General features: G+C 40.6%; 1 protein-coding gene and 1 long non-coding RNA gene across 4 annotated transcripts in view; one reads left to right on the plus strand and one right to left on the minus strand.

The window, feature by feature from the left end:
- The window catches only part of RUNX1 (RUNX family transcription factor 1), a 229,720-nt gene that overhangs the window by 189,241 nt on the left and 25,978 nt on the right, over positions 1-14,501 (plus strand). For all 3 annotated transcript variants that reach the window (XM_039482700.1, XM_039482719.1, XM_039482710.1), the window contains one exon: positions 3,054-3,242. In XM_039482700.1, coding sequence (XP_039338634.1) covers positions 3,054-3,242 — 189 coding nt within the window. The remainder of the gene's footprint in view (positions 1-3,053; positions 3,243-14,501) is intronic.
- LOC120369434 lies at positions 3,874-11,297 on the minus strand. The gene is made up of 3 exons (XR_005583164.1): positions 11,095-11,297; positions 10,054-10,176; positions 3,874-4,763 (listed from the first exon to the last, which is right to left on the minus strand). It is a non-coding gene; the product is annotated as an uncharacterized LOC120369434 (long non-coding RNA).

Raw genomic sequence — 14,501 nt, forward strand, 5'->3', positions numbered from 1 at the left:
GAGTCAGGAGTCTGCCACTCACTCTGTGACCATGGGCAAGTCAATTCTTCTTTCTGTGACTCAATTCCCCCATCTATAAAATGGGGATAATAATAAATCCCTCCCTCACAGAGATAATATGAGGATACAATTACCAATGTGAAGTTAAAGTTCTTATACTGCTGCCTGCCATGGTCATCTAGTAGAAAAAGGCTGAGTAGCTCAGCTGATTAAAAAACAACAACAACCCACTTTTGCAGTAAGCGGCACTTACCTGAAATGACGTTTCCAGTGATACCTCAGTAGCTCCTGTCACAAAGCTGCCACACAAAACAAATGACAGTTTCCTCAGGACAGAGCCAGTGGGATCCCGTAATTCTTCTAAATAACATTTACATCAATGGAATTTTAAAAGTCCCAGTTTGAATCCTCCCCTTCTAATCCCTTGCTCTTGCCACAGAGATTCCTGCTGCCAGGCTTTCACACTGAGCTGCACTGCTAACTTAGGGCACATCTACACTACAGTGCCACAGCTTTGTGTTATTGCACATTGACGGAAAGGGTTTTTTCTGTCAATCCACCTCTCAGAGAGGCCAATGGAAGAATTCTTCTGTCAACCTAGCCACGTCTACACAGGTGGTTAGGTTGATCATAGAATATCAGGGTTGGAAGGGACCTCAGGAGGGCATCTAGTCCAACCCCCTGCTCAAAGCAGGACCAATCCCCAGACAGATTTTTACCCCAAATGGCCCCCTCAAGGATTGAACTCACAACCCTGGGTGTAGCAGGCCAATGCTCAAACCACTGAGATATCCCTCTCCATACAGTGCACAGGGCGCACAATTTTTTCACAGCCCGGAGTGGCTAGGTCAATCTAATTTTTAAGTGTAGACCTGGCCTTAGAGAGAGGATTTTGTGAATGGGTTTAAAGAGCCCTAGGTATTGGAGCAGGGGCACTCTCACAGGGCTTAAAGTAAATTGAAACAGGAAGGGGAGCTCTCATCTCACCAGCTTTTATCCGGCCCTCATCCCACTGACTTCAGTGGGGTTACTCAAGTGATCACCAGGTATCTAGGGGTTGTACAGACAAGCCCTTAGTTTCCATGCCACAGGAATAATATGTGATGCCATGAGAGCAGCACCTGACAGAGAAGGAGGGAGGCTAAAGGGGTAAAACATTACACAGAGCACTAAATTAAAAGCATAAACTGATTGATTTGAACTTCAGATTGAGAATAATGTATATTACATCAATAGACTCTGAATCCTGGCCCAGGGCCTTCAATCTAGCAGGCTCATGTTTAATATAATCAGAATGTACGAGACATTTTTACATATGTACACAGCTTGCGTGACTCAGTGTGTTTGCATTCAAGTCAAGGGCCATAAGCTAAGGACTTGAATCAGAATCCAGATTTGCATTGCTGACAAATGAAAGAAAGTTGTGGTTGAACTACTAAAGTGTTGGATGAAAGTCTTTCTTTTTTTCCCCCTTGAAGCCTTCTTAATGATAAAATCACGACTTTATACTGTGTCTTTTTAATTTTTTTTCCTTGGGATAATTTATAGTGCAGTGTGGAATCTGAGAAAGTGCAAGCTGTGCCAAAGGGTCTGGTAGGAGGAAGAAAACTGAGCCAGTGAGATTTGGAACCATAATGCGAGTTACAGAATTTAATTTTAGAATCGCAGCTACTGGGAACTGCTTTTAAATGTACATTTCCCCTCTAGAATGAAAAAAAACCTGCCTATGTCTTGATTAAAGTGTTGTTAGAGCTGTGTGAACGAATGTATTGTACAGTAGGGGACAGACAGAACTTTTCAGAGAGCACTTTCTGTTCATTTGGTGATATGTCTCAGGTGCAACATTGGTAGCTATATATTTATATTTTAAACACTGTCTGGCAAATAGGGTTGGTCACTCTCAAACTGGTCCACATTGAAACCAGTGACCTAGAATCTTTCATTTCTATTCAACAACATGGTGTCAGGCTCTGATGATGAGATACTTTGATAGTGAGCTTAATCATATAGAACTGGAAGCAAAGGGACAGAAATGGGATGGAAAGTGGTGACAATGTGTAAACTTTTAGGCAATTAGTGAACTCCTCTCCACCCCCAGGAAGCGGGAAAGAGATGAAGCAATGTTGTCCTTTCATGGTGCTCTTGTGCATCTGAACAGGGCTTTCATCCCCTGAACCAATAGACCTTGGAAGTTCTGTGCTGGATCTATGCCATTCCCCTGCTTTCTCCAAAGGCTGTCTCCCAAGCACACATACTCCAAACATCACCCTCCCATCACCACCAGCCCAACAAAGTTTTACCAGGAGGCTGGAGCAGGGCTCACCAGGGCTTCCCCCATGGCCACTGGCCCTGAAACTCCCATGGGATGGTGGCTGAGTTCACTGTGCACTGGCTTACATCACTTAAGATAGCAATGAATACATCAGAATTATCTAGCAAGACAATGTTCTTCAGGGCACAGCAGGGGAGGGGACAGTCCAACCCTTAACGTTTTGGAAACTCCCGATATTAGTAAAAGATACTTTGTTTCCCCATAATTTCCATTCGTTAAACACTGTTTCTTGTATTCCTTTTCTGTTTATTTGTAAAGAGCAGTTCCTAAAGCATCCTAGAGCATTATTTGTTTGGGGTTGGAGTTTTATTTCTGTAGTGTCATATACTTGTCTAATTGCAGTGAATTATGACAATCTGGGTTTGAATGCTTGAGGAGCTACTGCATTACAGGTTTAGGTCAGAGAAGCTGAAAGTATGTATTTTAAAGGCCCTCGCCACACCAAATGCTCCTTTTTTATACACAATAATAGGGATAATAGGGCGCTGTGACTTGTAGCAGATTTTTTTTGTGAGTAGTCCATACTTCATAGGAGTTACACTGCTTTGTGATATAATTACTGTGCATGACTTGATTGTGTCTCCTGTTAATACAGAGCAAATAGTCTTTGCTGAATTTCAGATGGCCACTAGCCAGTTAGATACAGTGCCAATGGATCAAGGGGAAAAAAGGGCATATGTCAGTGAGATTTTCTGATCTTTTTCCCCCCCTCCCACACTAGGACATCGTCAGAAACTAGATGAGCAGACAAAGCCCGGGAGCTTGTCCTTTTCAGAGCGTCTGAGTGAACTGGAGCAGTTGCGTCGCACAGCCATGAGGGTCAGCCCACATCACCCAGCCCCCACACCTAACCCACGAGCTTCCTTGAGCCACACCACTTTTAATCCTCAGCCTCAGAGTCAGATTCAGGGTAAGTACCTGAAACCCTCCCCTACAGTGAAGGAACCGCTGTTGGTCATCAGAGTCTTAACACAGTCTGCAGTACTAGATGGCCCTTCAGGATGCTTTCCCCCCTGCCACAATGTTGTTTCCAGGAGATGCATGGAAGACAGCACAGTAACTATGATGGTAGGGTGGCCTACATGAAAAGCAGTTTTTCGGGACCGGAGGGAGAACTCTGTGTAGCTCGAAAGCTTGTTCCTCTCACCAACAGAAGTTGATCCATGAAAGATATTACCTGCCCTATCTTGTCTCTCTAATGGCAATGCCATTTCCAAAGGTCACTTGTGAAGTTTTGATTAAACACAGTGGGAGGAAGATGGGGGTGAGAAAGGCACATAGAACAGATTTTCTTTGCTTACCTTACAAAGCTGTGGGCTTTTTTCTAACAAGTGACCATATTTTTTTGGTAAAGTCTAGCACCTTTTGAACATGCATTTACTGTAGCAACTTTCACTTGGTCAGTAGAGTTCATTGTGTTATCCTCAGATGTCTTGGGACTGTAATTCTTCAGCCTTCTTAGAAAAAAAAATCTGTATTCTTGGATCTTTTTGTATATGTAGCTGTATTCCCTGATGAATATTTAGTCAGGTAATTATATGCATATGTGATGGAGACACACCATCAACAGTTTGCAGTGGTTTTCCTAAGAAACCATTCACACACAAAAGCTCTCAGAGCCCATTGTTTAGCAGAGAAGTCCAATCTAGAACTAAGTATTTGCACTGCTAGAAAGAGCAAACATGTGTGATAAAAGGATATTCTATAGCTTTTATTTGAATTAAAACCTCTTACTTTGCATTCATTAAATCAGGTGATATTCAGTGGGCATTGAATCAGATAACTATCCTGATAACTACTGTATATTTTACTACATTGTCAAAAATGCAGATGCATAATTAAACACATCTAAAATTAAGGTAAATGACCATATTTATCTTAGCAAATGCTGTTGCTTGATGGAATTGAACTTCATCCTTTGAGTCAGAATGAAATAGATTTGATCAAGCTTCTCCCCTGGTGTTCTGGATAGAACTAGTTATAGTGGTTTTGAATCAAGTTTTTCTTTAGTGTTCTATTTTTTAAAATCAGGGTTAGTGTGCAGCACTCTTTGCACTACTTGTAGAAAAGTGTATTACTTCCATAACTAAAGTGTTCGTTATGTATCCTTATCTTCTCGGGCCTGATCGTGGGGCCATTGAAGTCACTTGCAAACCTCCCATTGACTTCAGTGCGTACGGGGTCTGGGTCTGGCCACTACTGAGAAGTAAGTGAGTTGTTGAATTAAGTCAACATGCTATCGTGAATTGCACTGCAAAAAATAGTATGCAGAAAAGTTCAAGGACCACACAGGTCCTTCCTGGAGCTGCTCCAATTTACACCAGCAGAGGATCTGGTCTTACTTCTCTCACAGCTTTTGGCAGTCACCATTGCTTAGAATTTGATTTGGAGAACAAAGTAAGTTTGATTTCTTCTGCCTTCAGTTATATGCCTTTAAAAGAAAATGAATGTATTATTATGGCTACATGGGTGGAGGTATTAGTAGCAGACTTGCATTCTTCAACTACTTTGGAACACTATATGCGGAGCAGAGTATCAGGTTTAACACCAAGTATCCCTCTTTTCTTGTTCTGTTTTAAAACTCTTCAGTAGTACAACTTCAGAGCAATATAAGTCTTTCACACTCCTCTAGGGATTCAGCTGCTACTTCCGAAAATGTATTTAGTATATTGCTTTGCTTCTTAAAATATAATTTTGATACATTTAGCCTGTGAATTTATAGGAATAGGTCAGAAAATGATAGCAATTGAACTGCTAATGTTTCCTCATTGATATTCTCATGCTAAATCACCAGTTTAGTTGTTTTTTAACCCCTCCATGAAAATTGCACATTAGCCTGACCACAATTTGAACAGCTTGGTGAGACTTGTAGCCACTAACAGTAAAATAAGACTAAGGCTAAAGCCTCTTTCAGTTAAAATTTAGGGCTATTTATGCAACGACCCCTTTTTATTTACACCCATTTTGAGGCCATGCTATCCCAACAGTGTAAAGAGGCTTTAATGTAAATGAGAATCAGAGCTTTGATGTATTTCTCAAAATCTGAAGAATGTCTGATTTCCAGACTGAGCTCCGATGTTACATTTAAGGAGCCATGGTTTTGAGGGTGGGTTTTTTTTTTAATAACATCATTAAATTGCAAAATATAGCCCAACAGAAATGAAATACCTCTGACATTTTCCATATTATTACTCTGCTGATGTGTAAATATTTGCAGCCTCAGATACTTTATGTAACCACCTATTGAATGAAGAGAGCATTAGGCTTTTTATAGACAGGAGGCAAGAAAAAGGTATAGTGCAGGCTTTTAATTGGTGGTGTTAAACTTTGCTTTAACTCACCCCAGTATGAATCACAGGCTACTCCTCTGTTCATCAGAATCTGACTTTTTTTTTTAAAAAACAACTAACTCAAAATAGACATCTTGGGCTAGTTCATAGATTTAAAGGGGCAGGTTGCCATGCCACTAAACCACTGTTTATTTGTTGAGGTTTTCATCTATAAAGGGCTTGAGGTTAATTTTAACTTCCTATTTTACCAGGTCTTGAATTTGAACATAAAGCTGCTTGTGTCATTGATACAAGTCCATGCAAGTTAGGAGATCATAAATTGCTATAATCGAGTTTTATGCTTCTTTCATATCACAAGAAGGGAGAAAGTACACCTGTTCATTTGAAAGATCTAACCATACCAGTTCACCGACAAAAGCTGGTGGGGGGGAGAAGAGCGGTTACCACATCACACATGTTTCAAGTTGAAAGATTACTTTGTGCTAGTACCAAGCCTATAATGTTAACAACCTGACCTAACATCCCCAAAACAAGGAAATTCAGTTAAGGATGAAAATCCAGATAACTATTCAGCCCTAACTCACCCCCTTTTTGTGCAGAGAAAAGAAAGAAACTAAAAACAGGCAGAGCAGTGTGAGCTGGGCCCCGATTGTTGCTTTTGAAAGGTTAGGTAAGGCCTTTTACCATGATTTAAGTATATACTTTTGTGATTGAGTTTCCTGTGGTGTCATTCTGGACTAGTGAGTAAATATATAACTAGGAAGTTTGCTATTCATAATGTTGACTGGAGTAGGTGGGTACATAATTAGAAAGTTTTAAAAATATGGATTATATGGTTCCATTACAATTTGTCAACGTAAATATTTTTAAATTTGTAGATCATTGACCCAAGAATCTGCTCCAGTGGGGCCATTAGAGTTGAGCCAATGCACAGTAACTACCATAAGCCATTTTAAGGGGTAAAATATATTTACATATATTTCCAAGGAAAGAACTTCATAGTTTTGGTTAATTTAAATTAGCCAAAACAGTGTTTCTAACTCACAATTTATTAATCACCCATAAATTTGAAAAATAAATAAGAGAGAGCTATTTTTCCTGTCTAGAAAAAGCAAATAATCATCTTCAACAACACGCTTCTGGTTCTTTTTACACCTTGATAGCCATAAAAAATCAGAGCTTTTTTAAAAAAACTGTAACCTAATATGTTAAGTTTCATCTGGGACTATATTTTTATGGCCAACTTTAAAGACCCTGGAAACAAGAATTCATCATAAAAATGTTGACAGACTTTTAACCAGTGCTGCAGTTTATAAACAAAACAAAGACTTTTATTTATTTATGTGCTTATTTTATTAATGTAAAGATCTACTCTTTGGATGAGTAAGGAACATTAAAACTTAGATTTTCTTGTTACCACCCAGCCTTTTGTCTTCTCCCAGGTGCAGTATGCTTTGTTTAAGAGACATTTCAAGGTCCATACTCTCATAATCTTGTTCCACTGAAAATAGCCCTGTTATCAGGGTTCCCATGTACTAAAGAAATACTGTAGTGGAATCAAGAGCTATGTGTAAGCACAAGGAATTTAAATGGCTTTGCTCCTATTACAACTGTATCCTGTCCCAATTTTTTTCCTCACTTTTAAATCAGCTTGATAGGTCATAGGCTAATAGTTTGCAGTGTTGTTGTAGCCATGTTGATCCCACCTTGTTTCTCTAATAGGTTAACAGTGTTAGAAGTGTTCATAGAGTAGGGTTTCAGAATGGTCCAGCAGTCAGTGACATTTGCTGCTGAGAACGTCTTTGGCTTAAGTGTAAAATGTAATTTTTAAGGCACTTTAGAGAGTTCGAATTGACTGATATCTTACTGCAGACAGACAGGCAGACACTCAAGACCAGGACAGTGAATTGTTTTTTCACTGTGTAATATATAAAAATACTTTTATTTTTCTAAATATGTTCTCTCTGGGTGACTCTGTAGCTCCCTCTTTTTCAATTAATGTATTTTTCCTTTAATTGTGGGTGCTTATAATGAGTGTATAGCTTATTAATGGAATATCATGTTTTTTGTATTAATCTGAGTAGTTTATGATGATTATTTATACCCCATAGGTCATGTAATTGCATACTTTGTACTTCTACCACTAAAGCTATATAAAAAAAGTTAAATATGATATCTCATACCTTAACATTACTGATTACATGTCTGCACTATATTTTCAAACAATTTTTGATTGTACATTTATGCTGGTTTCTTTGCATCTGTGATTGTGATAATTATATAATCTAAAAAAAGAAATGGATAATGAGAGGTGTGGATCAAATTCAGACTTCCTTAGGCAATGGCTGGAAGAACAGGTGTGCACATTTGCTGTCAGAGCAGCACTACTGTGTGCCTGCATTCCTACACCAATGTCTTCCCATACCTACACCTGTACAGTATTCTAAGCAGCAATATTCAAAGGCACTTGATACAGATTATTCCTGTTAGGAGCATGACAAATCTGCTTTGGTGGAAGGAAAACATAGTTGCCATTGCCACTGGGTCAAAGGATGTTTGAACACCAAGGTATGGACCTTTGCCCCACTCCTAACCCCAGAACGTTCTGCCATCATTCCTGTTGCAGATGGTTTGCTGAGCATCCTCGCCACAGCTTTGGAGAGGATTCAAGAGAGGGCTGGAAAACTTTTGTCCCATGCACCCTGTCTTCCTTATGGACTCATGAGTGTGTGTGTAGTGTGCGCACATACCTGTGTATGCCTGGCAGCCAGAATCCAACTCTATAGGTTTTCCTGAATAGGGCAAAAAGATTTCTTCAGGCCTAAGAGGAATGATCTCTTCACTTATCTTTTAAATATGTTAGTGAACGTCAGACAGATAAATCTGTTTTTTCCAAGAGTACAATGTGTGTCTTTGACTCACATTTAAGTGCTGATCAGTTAAATTGATATAAATCATCTCAGCAGTTTGTCTTTTAAAAATGAACAGTGGTGTTCTACAAGAGAACCAAATCCTCGATATCAAATTTATTTATTGTGTCACAAAACAGCTCTTGTAAGACATGATAAGCATACTACCACTGTAGCTATATTAGCGTTCTGCTAGAGGGACATCCTGGCCTCTTCTGGGAGCAGTGCAGGACCAAGGCAGGCAGGGAACCTGCCTTAGCCCTGCTGTGCCACCAATCAGGAGCTGCCTGAGGTAAGCACATCCCAGTCAGAGCCCACACACCTCACCTCCTCCTATACTTCTGCCCCAGCCCTGAGCCCTCTCCTGCATCCAAACTCCCTCTCAGAGAAAGGGGAAGGGGTGGGGCAGGAGGCGGGGCAAGGGTGTTTGGGTTTGTGTGATTAGACACTGCATCGCCTCAACTCCACCGACATAAAACCACATCAATGAGAGGCCTGGAGCTTATTATGTCGGCATAGCAGGGGAGCTACATCGGCAGGAGGAGCATTTCAATGTGTACACCTCCACTACAAAACTGTGTAGTGTAGACAAGGCCTAAAAAGTCTCGCTCTGTCAGACGGGTCACTACTTTGCTGCTACTGAGCAATAATCTCACCCTATGTTTTCATTCAGTCAAGCAATGACAAATTGCAGTCCTCTTTATGAGCATGAAACTGCTTGGGGATTCCCTGGACTATTCTTTGTAAATCTCCAGGATGAGATAAAATCTCTGTGAACTCCTCAGACATTTCTTATTTCCACTTAGATTGCCAAATATTCTGGAGCTCCTTTAAATCTTATTTCAGATACAGGTTCAATCAGCTATCTAACACCAGAGCTGCTGGAATAAACCAAAGCCAGCTAAGAGTTTTTGATGCCAGAAGAGTAAATCTCTCACTTTGCCTGTTAAAGGGAAAACGTCATTTCAAACTAGTGCGTTTTCTTCACAGATGTCCAATGTGTTCTGCCTATCATCATTTTAATGTGCTTCATGCAGTTCCACTCTTTCCCTCTAAATCAGAGGTTCCCAAACTTTTCTTATTGCATACCCCCCTTCAGGTCTACCAACTGCCCATGTACCCCCTTCCAGATGTACCAGCTGCTCACATACCCCTATCCTTCTCATCACATACTTTGTGTGTTCTTCTTAACACTACCTGTCTTTCACCGCCTGTCCATATTTCACTGTTACATACAGATATAGTTACAGTACGACATATACAACTGAAAAAAAACAGAACCCTGAGTAAGTTCTGAGCTCAATTAGACTGGACAGTTGCTGGGCAACTGAACCCACGCTGTACAGTGATTGGAGGCGAGGGCTCTGCACCTCAGGGTCTCGGTGTGTCTGTGTTCTCATTGGTACATCTTGAAGTACGTTAACTACCGTATTTTATATAACAAATTCCCACAGAGTTTTAAAGCTTCATCTGAGTAGCCTATTATGAAAGTGCAATAAATAAAATAATAAATAAAATCTACCTTTACGCAATTTCTCCTGCGTACCTGCCAGAGATGGCTTGCATACTCTTGGGGTACACATCCCATGGTTTTGGGAACTGCTGCTCTACAGCATAGACTTATCCCTCCTCCATCTTCTCTCACCTGGGGAAGAGCAGAGCAATGAAACAAGCTCTTCATCACCCGGCAGGGCTCCAGAGAGTATGTCCAGCCCCATGGCAGAAGCCTTTCTCAGGAATATATTCTGTCCCCTTATTTTCAATTCCAAAAAAAGTTCTGTGCTGGACTTGAAGTGATTCATCTATTTAGTCAACTGCAGACTCTGATGGAGAGAGGTAGGCCCATCATAGTGTGGGTTAAGCCAGGCAATTTCCTGGTGTTTGTAGGTTTAAAGGATATTTGTCTTCATATTCCAATGGCTCTGAAATTCCAAAGATTCAAAGGTACTATAGGCAAGGCAATATGGCTTCTCAGTCCCCTAGCAAGGTCTTCTGCTACCCAAGCTCTCTTTTATCTATTCCATTCCCAGTGTTCGCAGGAAGGTCCTAGCAGAAAGAGCAAATCTGACTGGAGGAATGATAGTCTTGGGTTAAAGGCAGAGAGCTGGGAGTCAGGAGACCTGGATTTTGTTTCCAGGTCTGCAACAGACTTCCTGTGTGTCTTTGAGCAAGTCATTTAAGGGCCAGATTTTAAAAGATATTTAGGCACTTAAAGATGCAGATAGTAGCCTAGTGGGAATTCGATACCTAAGCATTTTTGAAAATCCCAGTAGGCACCTATTTGCATCTTTAGGTGTCTAAATAGCTTTAAAAATCTGGCCCTTAAGGCCTGGCCACAAAATTTTCTGTCTGGTCTGTCCCAGGACAAGGTGGAGCTAAGCATGATGTCAGATTGGTGGAGGCTTTTTACAGAAATCCAATTTTCAGGTAGGAACAAATGTCCTTGTTTCAGTCTTTAATTAACATTGCAAATCTTTTTTGTAGTTTTTAGGCTTACTGAGCCAAACTGTTCTCATTTGCATCAGCACAAAACTAGAGTCACAAGGAGTTCTCCTGGACTTACAGTGCAGCTGAGAGCAGAATCTTGCCTGGGATGTTGCACTGGTTCACGCTCTCCCTAGTTGTTGTTGCCTTCAGTTTTCAACAGAGAAGAGTTGAAATAATTTAGATTAATTTCATGCTTCCTTAACACCATTCCACTTTTACCACAATGGCAAAATAATTTCTGGCTTGATCCTTCAAGATTCTGAGCACTTAGAGGTTCTGATTTCCCTCCCTCCCTGTTGCCTTCTGTGGGAGTTAAGAGTGCTCAGTACCTTGCAGGATTGAGCCCTTAATGCAATTATTTAAGTCATGCTATTATTTATTTGAGTTTCATATTTGCCATTCAGATCAACTGTGCCACTGAGCAATTAGTATTCTTTCACTAGACAACCTGATTCTGGAGCTCTAGCACTGCTCCTTCCCCCACTACTCTCACCTTTCACATTAACACAGTGAACTGGCTGACAGTGAAAATACCTTCCTGCCTAACAAGCAGGTGCACTGACTATCCTGGACTTCAGACACTCACAAGCTGTTGCCTATTTGATCACATTTTCACATTCAAGTCCTACACCCACTAGTTTTTGGATTATTCTTTAATGGCCTTTGAAGCATGTTATTGGCCTTTGAATAGCCCAATTGTGATGAAGATTAAAAGTGCTGATTGCAAAACTCTGGTAAATAAAATCTCTTAGTCTTTTACTGACAAACCCAGTTTCTTTCCATAGAATTTGCTCCTTTAATCCCTTCTTGGCAGAACACTTCATGTTTGATACCAGAGCTCAAATTACCTTGCATGGTAAATAAAATAAACAAAAAATAAAAAAAAGAGCTCCTGATCCTAAAAAATAAAACCAGCTGAAACTAGCTTATTATTCATCTGATGGCACTCATGTGCCAGAAGATACCAATTTGATTCTGCAACTGATTTTTTTTCCAGGTTGTACTGTGTAGATATTCTCCAAATTGCCGAAATGCTCAGCAGCTGTCCCATGGAAATCACAAACGTCTCTAAATGTTATAATTACATTAAAATAAAGATAAAATGATGAGAATATTGTTTTAATTGCAAGTTTTAAATTTTTTGACTGTAAATGAGTCCAGCAGAAGTCAGATATTTCCCATGATGACTTTACCCTGAGTGAAATTCACCCCTCTCTATATACAGACAAGACTAGCCCAGGGGTAAAGTCAACCCACCTAAACCACAGGTAGCTCATGAGGCTACAATTCCTATTAGCTGGAGTAACACCACAGTCTTCACATCCACGGTGTGTGAGATCCACACCGCTAAATCCACATAGTCACGGATCCAATGACCCCTCCCAAGTTCACCCCCACAACTCCACTGCCAGACAAGACTCTTTGAGCTGGCATGACTGCCCCCCAAGCCATATGTGACAAAACAGGGTGCAATCCAGACTAAGGAGTAGTGGTATCACCCCTGCCCTCTAACCCGGGGTGCCCTTTACAATGCTTTGTGGCTGTAGCCTCCAGCCTGGACTGCTCACAAGCAGCCTCCAGCATGCAAGTCACTCCCAGCTATGTCTGTGTGTGTGCTGCAGCCAGACAGACACACCTTGGCTCTTACTAGCCTTGGTTATACTGCAGGTGACCCCAACACACCTCCAGTACTAGGTTTTCCCCCAGACATTTATGCCCTGTGCTGCCTAGGCCTGTCCTGGACAATGCAAGCTTATATAAAGTCCGTTATTGTTTTAATAGAAATAATATGCACAGAATTTGCCACCGCAAATGGAGTTTCCCAGACACTTCAGTTTAAACATGCTAGATTAGATAAAGCAATAAAACAAATTTATTAACTACAAAGAGAGAGATTTTAAGTGAGTACAAGTAATGAGGCACAAAAGTCAGAAATGGTTATAAGAAAAATATACTGAACTATGTTAAACTCAAAACAAAGTTTTCTCACGACATGCTCTCAGCAGGCTTACTGACCAAACTTCTTAGGTCAGGACCCTTCCCCCAGTCCAGAGCTACTGCCTTCGTTCTTCAGGTGCTGTGAAGGCAATGGGCAGAGAGATGGGGAGTGCTGTGGGGGTGTTTGTCCTTCCTTTTTATAGTGTCAGTTCCCCTCTTGAAAAACGTTTCCAGCTGACATTTAGGAGGCAAAGAGTGTATAGGGAAGCATGTTCCCTGCTGCTTTTTCTTAACTTGTCTGAGCGCCCTTTATTTCCCTTCCTGCTTAATGACTCTGTTTAGTGCTGAAATGCAAATTAAGCAGAGCACACATTCCTTTGCTTGAGACAGACCTGTTTGCCAGCCTCAGTTTGGAACATGTATTAAGAACATGATTATGTGGAATCTTATAACTTCATATATGACATTGCCACACACATTTTATCAGGACAATAATGACCAGCAAATTCTGAATTTCCAAATGATGCCTCAAAAGGCATATTTTATACAAAGATTCAATAGAGTGCAGGGTATGGACACGGGTTACATGCTAAATCCACATAGTCACAGATCCAATGACCCTTCCCAGGTTCACCCCCACGACTCTGCCTTCACACAAGACTATTTGAGCTGGCATGACTGCCCCCCAATCCATAGCACACAGGAAGTGCAGCATCCTCCTTTTCATCCATGAGCTCTATCCTACACACACTAGGGTTTAAATAGCCTGGAGGAGCTTGTGTTGGCCCTCTGCATGAGGGTGAATTTCAGATCTGCAATGTGCAAATATAATGAATCTGTTCATACAGAGATTCTTGCCGTGAAACAATCTGGACTGCTCATTCTACTTTCTTGTTGCAAATAGGAGTTCCACTGTCTCTGTTTTCTTTAAGGGTGGGGATTATGCACTAGATTTTTTCTCTTAAAATAAAATATAAAGTGCACATTTCCCTTGCCACATTAGCAGGTGTGGCCTTTACAAGAGGCTGTGTGGACAGAGTTGCTGTAATGGTCATGAGGGGCTTACAGAACTCTCTCCATCAATAGCATAACAAATACACATTGAGCACTTAGCATAGCTATAAATAGGCACACCACTGCAGCCACCCAAATCATTGGAGTCTGCCTGTCTTTAGAGGCTCCCTATGCATCCCATACATGTGGTGCATAAGGAAATCGGGGCTTGATTACATACAAAACAAAATGTGATTGGATAAATCATGAAAAACAGTAAATTGTATGAAGAAGAGCATATTATATGCTCAACAAGATTATTGTCACAATATGACCATTCTTTCTCCATTAACACATCTCAAATATAAGAATTGATGTAGTGGGAAACGTACTCATAGACATTGTGTGAAATCTACACTAGTAAAGAAAGTTGACATTTCTAACAAGTGCTTTCTTTCTGTCTCTGTTTCAGAGATTTCTTAATTTTTATCGATCAGCTGAGATTTTCACTAGTGAGTAGTGATTTGGGTTGCCTCCATTTTTGGATGACCA

This window comes from Mauremys reevesii, linkage group 1 (genome assembly GCF_016161935.1).
Source record: "Mauremys reevesii isolate NIE-2019 linkage group 1, ASM1616193v1, whole genome shotgun sequence".
In the NCBI taxonomy this organism is placed as follows: Eukaryota; Metazoa; Chordata; order Testudines; family Geoemydidae; genus Mauremys; species Mauremys reevesii.